This window comes from Thalassophryne amazonica, chromosome 6 (assembly GCF_902500255.1).
Source record: "Thalassophryne amazonica chromosome 6, fThaAma1.1, whole genome shotgun sequence".
NCBI classification, from domain to species: domain Eukaryota; kingdom Metazoa; phylum Chordata; class Actinopteri; order Batrachoidiformes; family Batrachoididae; genus Thalassophryne; species Thalassophryne amazonica.
Genome location: NC_047108.1, coordinates 23,704,913 through 23,721,028, shown reverse-complemented (window position 1 = coordinate 23,721,028; position 16,116 = coordinate 23,704,913). Strand labels below are relative to the sequence as shown.

At 41.0% G+C, this 16,116-nt stretch overlaps 1 protein-coding gene across 3 annotated transcripts in view; it reads left to right on the top strand.

The window, feature by feature from the left end:
* prkcz (protein kinase C, zeta) overlaps positions 1-16,116 on the top strand; it is a 595,716-nt gene that overhangs the window by 551,418 nt on the left and 28,182 nt on the right. For all 3 annotated transcript variants that reach the window (XM_034171897.1, XM_034171896.1, XM_034171898.1), the window contains one exon: positions 14,134-14,249. In XM_034171897.1, the coding sequence (XP_034027788.1) occupies positions 14,134-14,249 (116 nt within the window). The remainder of the gene's footprint in view (positions 1-14,133; positions 14,250-16,116) is intronic.

Sequence of the window (16,116 nt, the reverse complement as noted above, 5' to 3'; positions counted from 1 at the left end):
CAGGGCATGGAGGAGGTGAGAGATGTTGGACTTAATGGCCTTGAGCTTTGACAGCATCATCTTCTCGGTCACGTTTTGGACTGGTGAAAGTTCTGAGCCAATTGCTTTTTTAATAACCTTATTCACCCTGTTTCTGTCCGCTGTACGAATGCCCACTCCCCAGCAGACTACCGCAAAAAAAAACAGCGCTGGCCACTACTGTGTGGTCAACAGACTGAAGCAACGGTGGGCAGATATTAAATGACTGTAGCCTCCTTAAAAAATACAATCGGCTTTGCCCCTTGCGATACACAGACTCTGCCTGGCTTTTCCAGTCCAACTTGTGATCCAGTTGCACACCCAGGTATTTGTGGTTAGAAACCACCTCCACCTCGGTGCCCTCGATGGTAATAGGTGTTGCATGGACCACTCTCCCCCGCCTAATAGCTACAATCATCTCCTTAGTTTTTCCAGTGTTGAGGATGAGTTGATTGTGCTCACTCCAGGTCACAAACTCCTTGATGGTTTCTCTGTACTTCGCCTCGTCCCCAAATCAGGCCGACAACTGCTGTATCATCAGAGAATTTTTGGAGAAAGCATTTGCTGGTGTTATGCTTGAAATCTTCAGTGTAGATTGTGTAGATCAGGGGTTCTCAAAGTGTGGGCGAGTGAGCCCCCTCAGAGAACAAATGAATAGCTGCGCCCCCCCGACACACATACACACAATTTAAACATCTTCGTGTGTTTTTTTTCATTCTTTTATACATCTTAAACACATTTTAAAAGTATTTGTGTGTTTTTAAGGACCTGTCTATGCATTTACAGATTTTACAGGCTTTGTAAACATTTTAAACATGTTTTGAAAGAACTTTCTATTCTTTCACACATTTTACACCCTTTTCAAATATTTTAAATGTGTTTTTAAAGAATATTCTATTTTTCTATTTTTACCTTTTGTCATATTTTAAACATTGTTTAAAAAAAACATTTAAACATCTCTGTGTGTTTTTAATTGTTTTTGGCTTAACTAACACATTTTAACATAAATAATATTAATTCAACTTCAGGAATGGGTATTGATAAGATTTTATTGATGCCATTATTGAATGCGCTTATCAGTTCAATTTTTTATCAATTCCCTTATCGATACTTCCTGTGAATTTTCTGTGTATTAAAAGTAGGCTTTACAGTTTTTCTATGTCAGTAACATTTTATTAAGTGTTAAAGTAATTAAATATGAAATTGGTCACTGAATCCTTGATCTCTGGACATAAATAAAAATAAACAAAATCTGTAGTTTTTCTCAAAAGCATTTCCTTTCAGACATTAATGCCATGAATGTCTTTCCATACATCTGAGCTGAGCTCAGCCTGCTGTGCTGCACATCAACATCAATGTAATTCATAAAGAACGCAGGACATCTCATTTTGGGAAGAAAAAAAAGTTTTAGTCTGTTGTCTGTATTACAACGTTTGGAAAGAGGTGTCATTTGATTTAAACGGTGATTTGCTTTGAAGTTAATAATTCCAGCCGGACTCTAACTTGACTCGGCAGAGAGCGGTGCAGTCTTTGGAGCTGTGCGAACATAACGGAGGACGATTCTCGTTTCTTGCCCACAACAAGACAAGAGTCTCAGTTAGTGACTTTAATCTGCACAAAAGTGATTCACGATTGTCATTTTTAAATGGCTTTGAGAGGGGTTAAGAAGCGGATTTTCTGCTTCTGAAAAGCAGTGAAGCAATGAACCGACGGAGCAGTGGGTCTGAGCACTGCTTTGCTGCTTCAAGAACAGCTGCTGCAGAAGCGGTTGATTGTGGACCCGCTGCAGGGTCTGCAACCACGTAAAGAATCGATCATTTTCCCGATAAAACACCCTCAAAAACAACGACCACTCTGAAGGACCGATGAGGGAATCGTCAAAAAGGCTATTGTTGTCAGTGGATCACATCATTTCTTAACGATTCTTGATCCCCATCCCTTGTGCCCCACCGAAGAACTCTGGTACCCTCCTGGGGGGGGGCACATCACAGTTTGAAAACCACTGGTGAAGAGGAATGGTGCCAGTACTGTTCCCTGCGGTGCCCCCGTGCAACTCACTGCGGTCTGTGGGAGCGAGAGTCCACACACCACTGGACCATTGATGCATTGAATGGTGCCTCGTTCATTTTTAGACTGACCATCTCAGCACAGAGGATGTCTTTCCTGATGGGCCTACATGCTCTCACACACTGTAAGTCTCAAAGCTACTAAATTATCACACATCACTCATCTTTGAAGTGTTGAATACTAATGATGTCAGAAGTTCTGAAGCAGTCTTCCTTCTCTCATTTTGCTCTTTTAAGTTACTATAACTGTCATAAACGTGTGCTCAAAAATCAGCCTTTCAGAGCAAAGACAGTTAAAAACTCATTCAAGAAGTAAAAAAAAACAAAAAAAACAAGCACATTGCACCTATGGGCTTTCTGTGTTGCATCTGACATCATTCTGTTCCCAGAAAATGTCCTCGGTGCACATTTTAGCAGGATGAGCAATGTGAAACCATGGAAACAAACCAGACAAAAACTCTCGCGGCTGAATCACCCGGGCCCAATTACTGCAGAGCCTCACCCTCCTCCATTCTGTTGTTTTTTTTTCTCTTCCTGTTTCAGTTCAGCTATCACTGCAGAAACCAGGCACTCCTCTTTCACAGAGTAACACTCCGGAAGACAGCAGATGTTTATTCACTTACCAGACACTTTTACTCAAAACACAACAGTCCACTCTACCGCCTGAGCAGCTGTATGGTCGCCATGGCCGCGACCGTGTTTGAGTCAGCAGGATGTTGTATGCCACTAAATCAGTGTAGAAATTCTCATGCCTTCATATAAGTCGGCGACAGTCCAAAATTGTCTTCATGTTACTTCCTTTTGTTTAAATAAAGGAATCTCCACAATAAGCCAATTCCCCTTAAATACAGTAGCAATTCATCAGTAATGGTCCATAGGCTACTACGGGTCCACATGCACCCCCCACAGCTTGACTTTTTTGGTATGTTGTTATGTATATAGGCCTACTGCATCAAAAAAATGATGTTAACATCAAATGAAATGGTACAAAATATGCATTTAAGCCAAATATCTATTGTGACCCCACTGAATGTACAGACTGAAAAATTTGAGGTACGGGAAATGACATTGATCAGACCACACAGTTATCATTTTAATATTTCTGCAAATTAAGTGTCATCTGAAAGGTCTTGAGCTCCCCTAACTTGTGATATTGATTAAATGTTGGTTACGTTCTTGGTTATGTAAATATCAGCCAAAATGTTGGGATTTGCCCCTGTTAGTGCAGTTTAAGTGTTTATTTGCAATGGTTTTGTGCGCCGTTCTCATGTCCTGTCTTAGTTTTCTGTTTCACTCCCTCACTGGTTTGAGTTCCTCTCTAGTTTTGGTTATGTACTTCATTCTGGTTGTTGCTTAGTTTTCACTTTGATTTTGTTAAATTGCTTGTTTTCTTATTTTCTCAGTTTTCTGCAGTTACCTTAAGTGCACCTTTGCTTTTCGGTATGATTTTGTGAATCTTTTATTTTCACACTTTCTCTAGTTGCTTTATGTGCACCTTTGCTCCCGGTTTAGCTTTTCTGTATATTTTATGTTCTACTCATCTGCAGATTCTGTGTAGTTCTGATCACCTTTTATTAGTTATCACATGAACTTTGACCCATCACTCACCATCCTCCATTTTGTTCAGTCAATGCCTCCTGTGCACTTGCTCCTCCTTCCCCTGATTCAACACACCTGTTCCTTAATCAGTTTGGTTATTTAAGCACTTCCTTGTTTGTCAGTCATTGCCGGTTCATTGTATGTCTCCTGTGTAAGCTCCTTGCCCAGGTTCCTGTATATCCTTATGTGTAAGTACTGTTTCTGGTGTTTTCTCCAGTTTTTGACTTTTTGCATTTCTGGCTCTGGTTTTTGATTTTTCACTTTGCAGCCTTTGTTGTATTTTTGCTGCACTGTATGTATGGAGTATTTTGGGACTGTTAAACACCTTTTGCACCTTTTTGGAACTATGTCACAATAAATCACCTTGGTTGATATAATCCTTTGTGTCCACGCTGCCTGCATTCTTTCGTTGCAATTCAACTCTGCAATCAAACCTTAACACAAAAGGTCATGTGTACTCTAAGGAAGTCAAAATTCACCACCTTCCTAATTTAAAATGCTGCTATGGCCAATCCGCTTGGAAATTTTTCACCAAATTTTCAGATGTTTTAGGGCAGGCATCAATAATGTTTTTTACAGTAAAGAATTCAAGAGGGGTGCCACAGTTTCAGAGATTAACCCCTTCAGGCCTTTGATGCAATATACCGTTTTTGCACTTATGGCCAAAAACTGCTTCCTGGGCCTTGCAGCTGAACATCTGGTAAAATGATGCTCACAGTAGTTTTGTGATGCCACAATAGTCCGTCTTCACATATCAAATACAAAGATACAAGCAGTACTAGGATGGGGATCATACGTTTCACTCACTGGTGAGAGTCCTTAACGACTGATCACTATAGAGTATTACAAGATCATTTCAAAACCAATTACCGAGTGTGAGACTGTCCAGGAATGTCTTCATTATGCTGAGGATGCAGCTCGTGAGGTGGGACAAAAATACGTGAAAACCAGTGGTGGGCACACTTCCGATAATCAGATAACAGATAATTATCGAAGATAATGTTTTCATTATCGGATTATCTTTTTAGATAAAACCATTAAAAACCATCATCGGACTAATTATCTTCCGATGAATTACTGTCCGATAACTTTTAGACCGATAACGTACTAAACTAAGCTGAACAGTGAAAAACATTTTTAAAGCTGTTGAGACCTACCTGTTAAAAGTTTCCTAATAAGCATGTTGTTCTACCCTCTGCAATCAGAAACCACTCTATCGTCTGTAAGTAAAGGAGAACTGGTGACCCAAAAAAAAAAGTTATTTCCTTTAACACCATACTAATATAATCGCAATGTTACCAAGTTATCCAGAAGCATACATGTTTAACTTATGGTTCAAATTTTAACCACTCATTTTAGACAAGTTATTTAAAATTATTCTCATGTCTGAAGTTTATAAAGTGAAAATATCAGATATATGTTTTCGTTTTAAAGTAATGTGCTACTTTTTAAGGTTTTGTGAGCACATGCTGTGCCAGGCAGCAATGCATTATGGGTAGCATAAGGTAATCTGATGGAGTGTTAGAGGACAAGTTGGGACATGCCTATCTCAGCTTTCAGTGGCTTACCAGTTGAGTGAATATAAGAGAAATTGTGGAGAGCTGTGCACTCAAAAACGGAGGTGTTCTTTGTCTCGCTCCATCAGCGAATCCGTCGTGACGCGCGAAGCCTCCGCACGGCTTTCCATGACAAAATCTCTTGTTAAAAGTGAAATCTGCTGGAAAATGGCTGATGTCCAGCTCTTGTGATAACCAGAGAAATTGCACACGACGGTCCCGGAGCCATACAGCGAAATGGTCGTTTCTGCCTGTCGATCGCGGCTCGGAGCGCTGTGGGCCGTGCGCCATTGTGGGCCGTGCGCCATTGTGGGCCGTGCGCCATTGTGGGCCGTGCGCCATTGTGGGCCGTGCGCCATTGTGGGCCGTGCGCCATTGTGGGCCGTGCGCCATTGTGGGCCGTGCGCCATTGTGGGCCGTGCGCCATTGTGGGCCGTGCGCCATTGTGGGCCGTGCGCCATTGTGGGCCGTGCGCCATTGTGGGCCATCCTTAAAGCGGTAGTAACACTCCGTAATCTCTGTGAAGCCCATTAAAAGTTTCACCGAAAGTCATGTGAATTTTCCGAATGGTTTCCAGCTGCCTGTCTCTAACAGTTTCTGAAAAAATTCTGATGGAATAAAGCCCATATCATTCCGCCATTTCCTCGCAATGAAAAAACGACGAGAGGGGTGGACCAGTGCTCACTCAAAGCCTGCCCACAGGCGAATGACGCAACCGACAGACATGAAAAAACTCATGCATGCGCACGAAGGTTCAAGCTTGGCTGACGTAAAAACATATGAATCAAATCCATATATTTTTTGCATATAATAAAAACGACAGATACTTTTCTCACAGACCTCGTATATGGTTGTTGCTCACTCTCATACGGGCTGTTAAAACCAACAACTACCCCCTGTATACTCAGTGCCTGTGCTTGATGCTCGATTTGTTCTTCAGTTTCAGTGGCTTCAATTATGCCAGGTACTTATCGTACTTTTCTACACACTTGGTGAACATCGAACTGTCCCATCCCGGAGCAACAGACCTCTTGATAGTCTGGTGGCTAAGGGACAAATTTTAGGGGAATCATGCACTTTTATACAAAAGCGCCAAAACTTTATCAGAGGTACTTTATAGTGTCCTGAAGTATATAAGATCGGGAGACATTGAATCTATAAACGTCTACACTCTAAAAACTTGGGTTTAAGAGAATAACCATTTTCAACCTTCTACAGCATATAATTCATGACAAACTCTTATCCAAATGTCTTTTTAAGTTCATAATATAAACTTGAAGGTTATGAAAAATGTATTAAGACTAAGTAGGGATGCTTTGAATGTGCTTCAGTGTGCTTACACTCCTAGAAAAAGCGTTAATCTAGGGAAAGTGACTAAATATTGTCTAACTCATTGTGAATATCAATATTCCTATGCAATATAGCTGTTTGCGAGCATAGGGCAAAGGAAAGATGCTACTCATGCACTCTAACATATTTACACTCTAAAATAACAACAGTGTTTGAACGGAAAGAAATGCTTTTTTATTAAGTACAAGAAATCAATTTTGTTTTTATGGCTATAACCATTATTATTATTATTATTGTTGTTGTTATCATTATTATTTTATGTTACTGGTATTAAGATGATTATCACCATATTTTTTAACTGAAAACATTGTAAATACCTGGTTGGCAAACTTCCTAGATATGCACAAATGTTTCATGAATATTTTTAATGAACTAGTCTCTACAGCTTTCATGCTAGGAAGATCACAGTGACCTAATTTTATGTCTCAGAGGTAGAGGCCTGTTAAAGATCCCTACAGGCCTGAAATGAGTCCTGTACCTCTTTCCATTTTGAAACATACCACCCTGCTAATGTATAAGGATGTACGACGACGTATGACGCCGCACGACAGACGATACATGATCACATAAGCTCAGTATAGCTTTGCACTAGTTACAGCTTAACAATGTCCAATCTTGATCACTGGCCCCCTACATAATAACCATATGATCGTATTGTCATATGAATAGCAAAATATACACTGTATTATAACCATGCAAACACCCTTTTAAAAAAAGCAGGATACAGGGCTAAAATCAAATGTCTCCCGCTTTGACATGACTTAATATAACCTAAAGAGTCCCTTGACAAAGTTTGGCACTTTTGTAAAAGTGCACAATTCTATCCCTTAACTACTGGACTATGAAGCGTGGTGCATTCAGCATGGCCTGATCGTTTATAACTGGCAGTCGATGTCCCATGGACAAAACCATGGAGGAGACATTCTTGAGTCATTCCAAATCCCGAGGATATGGTGCTTATCAGAGGTTGTGTAGGACAACCAAGGAGAGACTAAAGTATCTCCAAGCAGCATATGGGATGGCTGATATGATAGGATACAATAATGGAGACAGAGGGACAACCCACCGGGACATCCGGCCAACTGAAGAGAAGAGAGGAGAAAGCCGTGTTGAGAAAACAGTTGAAACATTTGAAAACTTTGTCAATCCATTTGATGCTGCTGACAAAGAAAGACTGGTGTGCATTTCTTCAGGTGTCTCTACATCACCAGAAGTGGAAGAAGTTGGGCTTGAGGCGAAACAAACATTTATCAATGAAAGACTGCAGAAAGGAACTGGGTTTGTTGACCCAATCAAGAAACTGAAACTGAAGATGTTTGGCAACATGAAAAAGAGCGTGAAACTAAACATATCTACCAATAAGGAAGTCCAGTATGGCCAAGAGGGGGGTCTGTGGCATTCCAGTTGCTGGTGAAGTCTCAGAGGTTGTTGGGTGATATGCTCGACCTTGCAGAACTGATGAGGTTCCAATTCCCACCTGTTCCATACAGTCTGCATTGGCTGATGGATTCTTGAGTAAGACAAACAAATCTAAAGGGATGCGCCACTTAGTGGGTGACAGCAAGGATGCCACAGTCACATCATATCCCAATGAAATATTGGTCATAGAGGATGAAAATGCAGTATTCCACCCTCTATTGTGACCTACCAGGCAAATTTTCTGGCATTGCATGAAAAGTCCTGGAGGAATCTGTTCTGATGTCAAGCTCTGCATGCATGTTTAGCATTGATATGTACGTTTCCGGTTCAGTGAAGGTGATGGAAAGACAGCGACGAGGTGTGGGAGATAAGCTCATTGTGAGTGGGGGTGAAATGAAGCGACCAAAGGACAGGAAAGTATTCATGTCTTTATATTGTATGGCCTTGCCTTACAATATAAAGCGCCTTGGGGCAACTGTTTGTTGTGATTTGGCGCTATATAAAAAAATTGATTGATTGATGACAACAATGTGCAGCTGGTGAAGATGTTACTCGACACTCGGAGTAGTGCACCAACAGCTCAGATCTTGCGTGGTCGAGAAGTTGTCATTGTCCATGAAGGAAGTGCGTACATGTTGAGATCAACCGGAGATACCATGTCCTATGTTGAGATAGAATTCCTGCAGTCCAATCAGGAGGAGACAGACACCAGAGTTGTGTTATACTGCATGTATCCACAAGACATGAGGTATGTTAACAGCCAGGGTGAAAACACCTGATACATATATATTTTTCAACCTGCTTCACCATGCTTATCGGCTTACTGGCCTACAAGTTCTATTTGAAACAGGAAAGGGTCACACAAAGTGCTGCATTGACATCAGCACACTGGCAGAATCATATAGCGCAGTGTTTACAGCAGCACTGCTTGGGCTACATGCCTTTTCAGGTTGTGACAGCACTAGCACATTCAGATGTAAAGGAAAGGTGAAACCCTTGAAACTGTCGGAGAAGCATCAGAAAGGCAGCATTTGCAGAACTAGGGGAGTTGTGGACGGTTGCTAAGGGGGTGGTAGCTTTGCTAGAGGAATTCATCTGTCTACTGTTTGGGGACAGACGAGCAACAAAAGTGAATACATTGAGAAATACTCAACTTCTGAAGAAGTGTGGTGAGGATGGAAAGCTGAAGCCATTCAAGAAGATTGACCTAGTCTCTGCCACTGTGTCAGAGCTCCTTAGTTGAGCACATCAACCTGGTAAATTCCCAAGTCGGTATATGAAATCATACACTGGATGTTCCTGATACTACCAAAGGTCATGGCTGGACTGTTGAAGGTGGGCATATTCAGCCAAAATGGTCAGGAAAGAATGTGCTGCCAACCGAAGTTGTTGACATTATTGACACCATGAACCAATAGGATGAGGAGGAGGACAGCGAAACAGAAAGAGAAGGTGACAGTGATACTGAGCGCGAGGAAGAGTCAAGCAGTGATAGTGAAGGCTAGATTGGTTCCAAGTCACCCTTCGTAATTGCCAAAACTTGGCAGTTGGATAAATAACGCTTATCAATGACAGGAAGAAGCCAAAATACAATTTAAGCTAGTGTGGGCATAATTTTACTGGAGGTTTGTATGGCCCAGGAAACACAATTTTAGACTAAAAGTGACAAAATGGTACATTCCCTATTCAGTGCGAAGGGGTATGTATCTGAAGCTATGGCACCCCTCTGGAATTCTTTACAGTCAAAAACATTATTGGTGCCTGTCTTAAAACATCTGAAAATTTGGTTAAAAATCTCCAAGCAGATTGGCCATAGCAGCATTTTAAATTGGGATGGTGGTGAATTTTACTTATCGTACACGTGACCTTTTGGCCTATATTTACATAACCAATGACATAACCAACATTTAATATCACAAGTTAGGGGACCTCAAGACCTTTCAAATGACACCTAATTTGCAGAGATATTAAAATGATAACTGTGTGGTCTGATCAATGTCATTTCCCGTACCCCAAATTTTTCAGTCCGTTCATTCAGTGGGGTCACAATAGATATTTGGCTCAAATGCATATTTTGTACCACTTTATTTGATGTTAATATAATTTTTTCTGATGCAGTAGGCCTATATACATAACAACATACCATAGAAGTCAAGTTGTGGTGGTGGTGGGGTCGGGGCATGTGGACCCCTTGTCCACATAGTCCTTGTCATGGAGTATATGTTTGAACCAGAAAAAAACTCAATGAGATTGATATTACTTTTTCTCAGAGTCCTGGCCAAAGCAGACAGCAAGAACAAGTAGCTACAGACAAATGCATTAAATACAGATTTCACAGGAATTATAATTCAAAAATGTAATTATCACAATATAAAGCAGACTTAACCTTAAGAGCAGTACTGATACATTCAACCACAAATCACAGTCAACCACAAAAATAAGCCAAAACAGACGATGACAAAGGGACGGACAAACCAGAAAATCTGTATTGAATGATTTAAAAGCAGCTCACATTTTAAACTCATGTAGAGCCTGTTCCATATTGTTTTCTTAATTCAGTGTAAACCTTAGAGACGGAAGATATGAGACAGATGAAAGATACCATACATATCTCCAGATTGCAAGGAAGAACTCCCTTTTCTAGGTGGCGCAGTAAACATTGTCAGACATAAATAAAACAACAAGAAGGAATGTGTATCAAAATACAAGTCTTCATAGAGTCGTGGATGGCCATCAACCCCATGTAAATACTGTAAAATACACTAATGTGTTGTTCAAGCAGTAGAACTGGTAATAAACTGGAACATTATGGTAAAAAGAATATTATATCCCACTTCGTAATGCATGAAGAATTCCACCTGAAGTCCAGACACTGTACGGTCAGTGAAAAGAGGGGAAAAGGATAAGTGTCAAAGCCAAGATCAGAACAAAACAAGGAACATCAAGAAGTACACCCAGAAGACTCCTGCGGACAAACTGCTACGTGAGTACATCAGACGACAGAGGATAGTGAGGAAGACGAGGAGCTGCCATGGAAGACCCCTACTTGTGATGTACCACTGGCAGACAACATGGAAGCAATTTGAAATCTCAGATCCATTCTGGTGCATTTTCAAGTCTATTTACCCCTCCCCCCCCCCCCCCCCCCCCCAAAAAAAATGTTTTTTGTTGGGTCAGGTCAAGTTTTCCACACAACGTTTATTGTGCTACCAGCCTTTACTAAAGAAAAAAAAAAAAAAAAAAAAATACATTGTGGCTCAGAAAAGTACACAATAAATGACAATTCAAATGGATCAGTTGGCGTATTTATGGTACATTAATGCATCAATTTGTTCAACCTTCACTCAATTCTCAGTTTTCCTAGTTTTGGCAGGAGCTTTGCAGCTATTGATAATCTTTTTCAAATTCTTGGCCACCTCAAAATCCTTATGAATGTGTTTTTACTTCTAGGTTAATTTCTGATTACTGTACATTTTTAAGTTACTACTTTTGTTACATTAGAAAACTTGTAATTAAAATAGTTTTAATAACAGTAAAAAAAGATTCTTTAGAAATCTTTGATGTTGATCTGTAAATTAAAACCATCTGTTGTTGAAATAATTTCTTAATGAATGTTGGGCATTTATTTTTAGACACATAAAATAGCATGAAAAGTAAAGTGTACATTAAATAAAAAGAAATATGAAACTGAACTGTGCTGTTTTCTTTGATTAAAACAAATAACCCTTCTTCTTCTTTGGAGATTATTGGCGACTTGCAAACCAACACAGCGCATTACTGCCACCAGCTGTCTGGGTGTGGAACTGAATGAATGGATTCTGAAGTATGTTACCAAAAATAACCTGGAAATGTTCACTACGCGAGTCAAAGTCCTGATTTCCGGTAATTTCCGGAAGAATTTCATTACTGTATATTAAAACCACCCCCCCAAAACACAGTCACCTTTGTTCAATGATTTCTTATGTGGCCTCGAGCATAAGGCTCACGGTCTAGAAAGAAAATGGCGTAGTTCAAAAGTAGACGTAATCCACCCCACATGAGTCTAGACTATAAGCATGCACTTCTGGCTACAAAGCAGGCCTATTACTTTGATTTGATCAACAAAAGCAAGCATAATTCAAAGTTCCTGTTCAAGTGTATTGAAAAACTATAGGCCGATATCAAATCTATCATTTTGTTCAAAATTCTGGAAAAAGTGGTTTCACAGCGGCTCGTGGACCAATTTACTGAAAATAATCTCTTTCAGCCACTGCAGTCTGCATTTACAATTTATCATGCCATAGGGATGGTTCTTAATAAAGTGGTAAATGATATTCTGCTTGCAATGGATTCAGACACCACTACGGTTCTGGTGCTGTTAGATCTTAGAGCTGGATTTGATACAGTGGATCACCATTTTCTGCTTTATTGGCTGGAGAATTATTTTGGGACTACTGGGAATTTGCTTGCATGGTTGACATCATTCCTAACCAGTCCTTCTCACTGTGTCTTGTACAAGAACACTACATCTAACCTTGGTTATATGGGGTTCCACTGGGGTCTGTCTTAGGCCCCCTGCTTTTCTTCCTTTATATATCACCCCTTGGGCACATATTGTGGCATTTAGGGGTTACCTTTCATTGCTATGCTGATAATACTCAGTTGTACATGCAGTTAACCGCTGGTAATCTCATACACATAAAGTCCTTAGAGGATTACCTTGTGTCAGTGAAAAGTTGGCTGTCCCGCAATTTCTTATTTTTAAACTCGGACAACACCGAAATGATCGTTCTTGGTCCAGCAAGATATCTGCATCAGTTCATTCAGCTAATGCTTAACCTAGTAAGTAAGAAAGTAAGGAACCTTGAGGTGATTTTTGATCCCACATTGTCCTTTGACCTCCACATTAGAGATATTTCTGTGAAGGCCCTCAGTTGTCCAGGTGGTTTCCATAGTAGAGAAGCTTGAATCTTCGACTGGACTGGGTTGTTTGACACGAGAACGTTTCGCTTCAAATCACAGAAGCTTCCTCAGCTAAAATTCTTGCTCTGGTAGTCTGACTTCTGTCTGACCCTTGCCGAGAAGAACAAACAGAAGCCACAAAAGCTGGAGTTTTAAACCTAACCAGATGCCTCCTACTGAGAGGCAGAATGCTATTGGCTAGTGACTAAACAATTGCTTTAATTAGCACCTATTGTGCTCTAGTTAGCACCCTCCTAATGACAGGGTAGCTGTCCCTCGTAACGATGGGACTGGCGCCTCTCCTGATGGCGTGAATGACTCATTACCATGAACAAAAGACTGAAACTGCTTTGATATTTTTTTTTTTCTTCTCCTTTTCCCTCGTGTTTTGCTTTCATATATATGTTTTATGTACCAGGCCGGCCTATGTGTTGTGTGTTGTGTGTGTTGTTTGTTATGGGTCGGTGTTGGTTTGCTCAGCCCTGCTGTTGACCAAGGCAGGGATGTACATCTGGAGCTGGTCCCCGGGCGCCTTTTATGGCGACCTCTGCTCCTACTGGCAAATAGGATGGGTAAATGCAGTAGCCACATTTCATTGTGCAGGGTTCTGTGCATATGACAATAAAATTTCCTTGATTCCTTGAAATGAGTACCCCATTGTAAACAGGGGACAAAGCGTGTCTCAGACCCCCTCCCCGGTTAAGGCTGGGTTTCAGCTGTTTCACATAGAATGCCTCCTTCACACCTCTCTCAAATCATTTCTTCTCTCTGGCTAAGATTTTAACTTCCTTGTCCTCAAATGTGTTTTTAGTATCTTTAAGGTGGAGATGAACTGCAGACTGGAGTCCACTGGCGCCCTCTCTGCGGTGCTGGTATAGCCTTTTGTGTAAAGGTTGCTTAGTCTCACCTGTGTAGTGTTCGTTACAGTTTTCCTGACATCTGATAGAATACACTACATTGCTCTGTTTGTAACTAGGGATCCTGTCCTTAGGGTGAACTAATTTCTGTCTCAAGGTGTTAACAGGTTTAAAGTAAACTGGGATTTTGTGCTGTCTGAAGATCCTCTGTAGTTTTTCCCCTACTCCCTTATTGCAAATGTTTGCTTTTACTAGATGGTCTCCATTCTCATTTGTGTCATAATAAAAGTTTGTGGATATAATTTGTTTGTGTTTGTCTTTTCCCAGTTGGAAAAGAAAGAGGTGACACCACCCTTCAAGCCTCAAATCTCAGATGACTATGGCCTCGAAAACTTTGACACCCAGTTTACTAATGAACCAGTGCAGCTAACACCAGATGATGAGTAAGTACTGTTCAGCAACCTCAAGCATTTGTAAATAATGTATAGCACTGTTTCACTGGTGTGTCAGTGAAGGGGGAGTACACCACAGCACACAACAGAATAAGAATCAGTTTGTAGAGATTTTCTGCAGCGGGTCTACAACGGCTGAACAGAATATCGTTTTCTGTCACATTTTGACTCTGTACCTTCAGGTCAATATGCAATGACCCACAAGCTTTATTTCAGAATGAAACAGACCTGACATCACACATTTTGGACCCTATCTTGATGATTGATGGCTTCTTCTTCTTCTTCTTCTTTCTACTGCTCATGTTAGGGGGCCACCACAGTAGGTCAACCGTTTCCATCTGTCCTCTGTATCTTCCTCTGTCACACCAACCACCTGCGTGTCCTCCCTCAGCACATCCACAAAACTCCTCTTTGGCCTCCCTCTTATCCTCCTGCCTGGTGGCTCCATCCTGAGCATCCTTCTCACCATATAAAGTCTACTACCATCGGCTCTTCCATATTCCTCTCCTTGACACAATATCTTCCCCTTACTTCCTCATCACCTCTGTTCCCTTCACAAACATGCCTATTGAAGCCTGTCCCAATCACTCATTCATGTTTGGGCACAGTCTCCACCACCTCATCTAACTTACACCAGAAATCATCTTTCTCCTTCATCTCACAACCTACCTGTGAGCCATATGCACTTATGACATTACCCATTCTATTTCCAACTTCAAACTCATCACCCTGTCAGACACTCGCTTAACTTTCAACACACTCTTAACATACTCTTCCTTTAAAATGGAACCAACACCCTTTCTCCTCCCATCCACACAACTTGAAACCACCTCTGATGCTCTTGCTCTTAATTCCCTTCCACTTGGTCTCTTGCACACACAGCACATACCTTTCTCCTCTCCATCATATCACTCAACTCTCTCCCTTTACCAGTCACACTGCCACCATTCAATGTCCTGACTCTCGCTTCCACCCTTCTAACTTTTCTCCTCTTCTGCTGTCTCTGAACACATTCTCCTCCTCCTCCTCTTCTTCGCCCAGCAGCAGCCCAATTTCTGCCAGTACTGTGTTGGGCAAAGGCACCAGTGGCGGTTGTTGTTAATCCAGGCCTCGGCTGATCCAGTATGGAATTTAAATTTCTGACCTGCTTTTTTGGGACCGGCAATGATGATATACTAGCTGTACACCCCATGTGGCTGAGTTATCTTGATGATTGGCAAATGGTCTAAATAAATGTTTATTTGGCATGTTCAACTCTTTTTTTTTCCCCTATGCTGATAACAAGGCAGGGCTTGGATAGTAAAAATGTAGATGAATGAGTGAGTGAGTCAGTCTGTCTGTCTGTTCATCTGTCCAACCCAGCCAGCTTGTATTGACAGTAACTCAAAACCAGTGAATTCTATCATCTTAGAATTCACCAAATTAAAAACAGCACATAACGAGGATGAAGTGATTGGTTCTTAGTAAGCTGAGATGCACCACATCATTCTGAGAAGTCACTGTTATACTGATATATTCTAAAGGGTAAGAGGCTTAAGTATCCAGGAGGGACTTAGGGTAGAGCCACTGCTGCTTCACATGAAATGGAGCCAATTGAGATGCTTCAGGCATCTGGTGAAGATGCCTTCGGATCGCCTCCCTTAGTGAGGTCTTGCAGGCATGTCCAACCGGGAGAAGGCCTGGGGGAAGACCCAGGATATTCTGGAGGGATTTTATTCCCTAAATGAAATATAAGAATATATAATATGAATATGTAATATATATGTAATGAATATGTCTAGCGTGTTGCCCATGGAGACCCACTATAAAATAGGTAGCTGACATTTTTCAAGGGTGGTAATAAATTATGCAGTTTCAG